This window comes from Lotus japonicus, chromosome 1 (genome assembly GCF_012489685.1).
Source record: "Lotus japonicus ecotype B-129 chromosome 1, LjGifu_v1.2".
Lineage (NCBI taxonomy): Eukaryota > Viridiplantae > Streptophyta > Magnoliopsida > Fabales > Fabaceae > Lotus > Lotus japonicus.
In genome coordinates, this window is record NC_080041.1 from 74,115,962 (window position 1) to 74,121,473 (window position 5,512).

General features: G+C 37.5%; 1 protein-coding gene across 1 annotated transcript; it reads right to left on the minus strand.

Annotated features, from left to right (window-relative positions):
* Nucleotides 1-983: 983 nt before the first annotated feature.
* Nucleotides 984-2,834, minus strand: LOC130749240 (uncharacterized). Its single transcript, XM_057602565.1, has one exon. The coding sequence runs from the start codon at nt 2,777-2,779 to the stop codon at nt 1,487-1,489; it is 1,293 nt and encodes a 430-aa protein (XP_057458548.1). The 5' UTR covers nt 2,780-2,834; the 3' UTR covers nt 984-1,486.
* Between the last annotated feature and the right edge of the window lie 2,678 nt (nt 2,835-5,512).

Sequence of the window (5,512 nt, forward strand, 5' to 3'; positions counted from 1 at the left end):
CTTAGCGAGTGGAAATAAATACACATTAGGACTCCTTTGAGATTTTTGGAAAGGCTAAAGGTTTCAACTGATATAAAGGTAAAATTAAAAGAGAAAAAAACTACTAGAGTACGAATGATCCATCTACATCAAATACGTTGATATCTCTTTAACAATAAGTTTGGATTAAATTTTAGGAGTGTGAGAATTGATTCTTCAATGCTATATCATCAATTTTTGGGTATTTGAATGTTTCACAATATATTTTAGCTCCAATATCAATTTTCATATGAAATGTAGTCAAAGATTGAACCAATTATCTTGCTTCCAAAATGAACATTTTCCAATGATGATTGCAAGTCAAAACAACCATTATGGCATTATGAATGTACAAAGTCCCGTTTTGAAAGAGCTTATTTGAGTTTATCAGATAGCATAAGCTCTTATGTCAGTGTTTGGGAGAGCTTATGCAAACAGCTTATGGTCCGTCATAAGCTATTTTGAGCTTATTTTCATAAGCTATTCAGGATAGCTTATGAAAAAGAGCTTATACTTATATATAGCTTATTTTCAATTTATTTCAATAAAAAATTTAAAATAGCTTATGTCATAAGCGCTTACGATCATAAGCGCTTAATTAAGCTGTGTTTCCAAACGGGGCCAAACTTTATATATACTAATTTCTTAACTCGATCAGCTGCATGTAAAGCTCGAATCTGAAACATTTATTTAAGTTAAAATAATCTCATACCAATCGATCTAGTGTGTTTTTGCTATAACGTTTACTCTCATCCATTTAGATTTATTATTTATTTTTCTTCTCTTCATTTTCATGTCTCTTTGGTGTCTCCGCCCAGATATTGTCTATTAACATTTTCTATTCTGAAAACATGCTACTACAGACACGTTATAAAAAGTTGAAATTAAAGGAATATGCCTGCTGTGTGCAGTGTACTATATTTTAATGTCATTATTGTCTTTAGATATGAGACCATCCACAATGGTTAAACAAAAAATGTTTTGTTTAACCCTTTTCTACCCCACTTTTTCTCTTCCCAACACTCCACATCATCTTCTCTCTCCAATTCAACAAACTTTCAACAATTACCCACTCCAATGGTTTTGTTTAACTCTCAACACCCTACCCCACCACTCACCACTCACCCTACCCCACCACTTTTTTATTTCACATTTTTATTTAATTTTATATTTTTGTTTTTATAATTACATAAAATTACAATTATCGATTTAAATTAAATTAAAACAATAAACACTTAACGATTTTATTTTTTTTAAATATAGACTTTTTTTTTAAAATATAGACTATAATTTTTTTTTTCTTAACTTAAAACGCAAGACAACAAACTAAGCATACAAGAATTTATTTTATTTTCTTAAAATAAAATGCAAGACAACAAACTAAGCACACAATATCTTAAAATGCAAGACAAGGAAAAACTAAGCACACAACACACAAATAACGTAAATAGTACGATACAAATCATCTTCAATCCTGAGACATTCCAAACTTTGCCCAGATGTGCTTCACTAGATCTGCTTGCAGTTCATGATGAACATTTGAATCACGCAACTCGGATCTAGCACGCACATGATTTGCAAAAGCGGGTAAAACCTCGGTCGAGTATGGTTGCTGTGTACTAGATCCACCTTCCCCAGATTGCTCAAAATCGGTCCAACGTTGAGCATATGTATCTCGTTCATCCTCGACAATCATATTATGTAATATGATGCATGACCTCATAATGATACTCAAGTCATCTATGTCCCACAAGCGAGCTGGTTCACGGATGATTTTAAAACGAGCTTGAAGAACTCCAAATGCACGTTCGATGTCCTTCCGACATCCCTCCTGAACTTTTGCAAATAACTTATCGGGTTCACTTTGAGGAAGTCTAATCGTTTTGATGAAAGTTGGATAAGAAGGATAGATACCATCGGCTAGATAGTATGCCATATTATAGGGACGTTGATTCACAACGAAATTCACAGCTGGGGTCTTTCCCTGTTCCACGTCATCAAACACTGGTGACCGATCTAGAACGTTTATGTCGTTCAACGTTCCAGGACATCCAAAAAAGGCATGCCAGATCCATAGGTCATAAGTTGCAACTGCTTCAAGAATAACTGTTGTGGTTCCCTTATCCCCTCTAGTAAATTGACCTTCCCATGCTTTAGGACAATTTTTCCACTCCCAGTGCATGCAGTCAATACTCCCGATCATGCCTGGGAACCCCCGCATGTCATTAGCATGTAATATCCTTTGCAGGTCTTCTTGGGTTGGTGCTCTCAGGTACTGTTGCTCATACAATCGTATGATTCCTTTACAGAATCTACGTAAACACTCCAATGCTGTAGTACCTCCAATTTTGATGTACTCATCGACCGCATCTGCTGCCACACCATATGCTAACATTCGCATTGCTGTGGTACATTTTGCTAAGGGTGATATACCTTGTTTATTGGCTGCATCAACGCGTTGGGTGAAGTAGTTATCACTACTTGAAAGGTCATCAACGATTCGAAGGAAAAGATGCTTTTGCATCCGGTACCGACGACGAAACATTGCATCGTCATATGTAGGCTCATTGGCAAAGTAGTCGCCAATTAGCATCTGGTTTGCCGCTGTATGATCTCTACCGAGATATTTTCTACTACGAGGTGCAGCATCTTCTCGAATTTTTCTTCGACGCTCTCTAAATCGGTTGAGTACATAAGCTTCTTCAATTTGACTATTTTGAATGTATGCTGCAAGATCAAAAGGACACTCAGATGGATCCATTTTTTGTGAAATTTGAAGTAGATTGGAAGAGATTTGGGATATTGGTACATCAATGGAGCTATGAGTCCATATAAGTAGGTACATTGAATGGTGGTTGAGTGCCGGATTTGAAATAAGTTATCAACCAGAGTTAATTATCGGAAAAGGACAAGATTCGAATTGAGTGGCACATATTCAAACACAGTTACCCGAGAATCATAAAAGCCAAACACTACTGACCTAACACCACGGGCAAATTATTAAAGCAAACACTACAGACTTGACACCACTGGTGGATTTGAAATAAGTTATCAACCAGAGTTAATTATCGGAAAAGGACAAGATTCGAATTGAGTGGCACATATTCAAACACAGTTACCCGAGAATCATAAAAGCCAAACACTACTGACCTAACACCACGGGCAAATTATTAAAGCAGACACTACAGACTTGACACCACTGGTGGATTTGAAATAAGTTATCGGAAAAGGACAAGATTCGAATTGAATGGTACATATTCAAACACAGTTACCCATACATTAAAGCAAACATTACATAGCTGTCACCACTTGAAAATTATTAAAGCAAACATTAAAGCAAACATTAAAGCAAACACTACAGACTTCACACCACTGACAAGTTTGACCGATTACAGACAAAGACTCGCTTGAAATTAATTTCCAAATAGCTCTTTGGACAACTGCTCTAACAACTCTTTCTTACGGTCACTGAGATGCTCTTCCGAAGTTAGCTTTAGATACATACTAACTTTCTTAGCATTAGTCTTCTCTTTCATCGCATTAGTCTTCTCTTTCATCAATTCGTTAGTCTCTGCTTGCACCGATGCTATCTTTTCCAATTTTTCAAGCTCTTTCTCCTTGAAATGGATATAAGAATCCCACTCTTTGTCCACCACCTCGTCAGCATCTTCTCTAATTTTCTTTTTACTCTTTTTTTTAGCTGCCTCCCTACCCATTGGACGAGGAATTGATCCTATAGAGTTTGAGCCACTTGCATCACTGTCGTGTGATCTCTTAGATCCACTACTTCTCGAGCCACTATTTCCTCCTACCTGACTACAAAAACGTGGTTGATCACGGAGAACGCGCCATTCTTCCATCAAAGTAAATTGACCAATCTTCCCACTTGCGTACATCAACACTCGGAACATTTTCAGGAACCACTGGCATATAACCACTAGACTGAGGTGTTTGAGATGAATATCTCACAGATCCATAAGATGGATGAGAGTTTGGAACAATTGATGACTGGTTAAAATTTTGTATGTTTTGAGGAGGTTGGTACGAATATTGATTCGGATCTGGATAATAGTTTGGATTTCGAGGACGTTGGTTGGAGAATTGATGGGGGACTTGATAATAGTTTGGATTTTGAGGACGTTGGTTGAACAATTGATGTGGGACTTGATAATTGGTGGGATTTTGAGGATGTTGGTAAGAAATTTGATTTGGATCTTCATAGTTGTTGTGGTTTTGGTTGTAAAATGGGTTGTTTGAAGAATTCTGGGTGTTGAAATGGGGATTGTTGGGATCCATTTCAATACAAATGCTAATAGATAGATAAATAAGATGGTGAGAGAGATAATAAGAGAGTGAAAAAACTTGGTTTTTTTTTCTGTGTCCAAATCAAACGAACCAAGTCTCTATTTATAGAGAAAAAAAAATCATGAATTTTGGTATAATTTTTTTTTTCAGAAAATATTTTTTTTGATGAAATAATTGAGTTTAAAAGATAAGGAAAAACGAAATCCGGACTGACCAACCACAGGCTGCCACGTGGCAGGGGCAGAAAAAGCCGTCTTCTCTCTCCTACAGACAAGGCGCGTCACGCGCCTTGTCTGCGCGTGCTGTACACGCGCCTGCGGTGGCCACTGGCCTTGCGCCACGTGGCACACCGCAGGCTCCTTTTTTTTGTTGAATATCTTCAACATTTTCTCCCTCTCTCTCCTCTTTCAACTAAATCCAACAACCATTAAAACACTTCAACAAACTTCAACACACTTCAACAAACAATTAAACCATCCATTGTGGATGGTCTGAGTATGGATTAATGATTACCTATCTCTGCTTACTGCTCATACTTCTAATTTAATAAACAATAGCCGGTCAATTTGACATATCTTCCGATCATCATCTGCATTCATGCATATATATTTAATTTAAAGCTTATGGATCTGTCTTTCACTGGCTCCTCATGTTGTCCTTATAATATTGACAGCTTCTACTCCACTTTAAATCAAATGTTTACGTGGTCACATTTTGCAGAATGAGAATCTTTCGCTTTCGTTGGTCCTGCTTGCAGAATTGTATTATACCTCTCTGGCTCTCTGCCTATATCTACAGGTGTTGGCTTCGGTGGGACAGTTGAAAACTGCTCCACCGTGGTGCAGTTGAATAGTAATCGTTGGATAAATAAACATAAAAATGGACGGTCTAGATCTATTACCTGGTAAAGGCATTGGACTTGTACCACAAGTATTGAATAGAATGTATAATATTGCAATTTAACCCCTAGGTTCCATTTAGGTGAGGGGTTATTATTTATATTTGTTAAACCAGAAACAGGAAAGAAAAATTCTCGATGAACATGAGGTACATGTGGGATGACGTCGCCGCCAGCGGCGGTGGCTTCTTTACGGTGGGAGGGCGGGGACCACTGAAGGACTCAACGGTGCTCCTCATGCCACTCGATGTGGGCTTCTGTGGGTTACTGATATGATGGTGGTCCTGAACA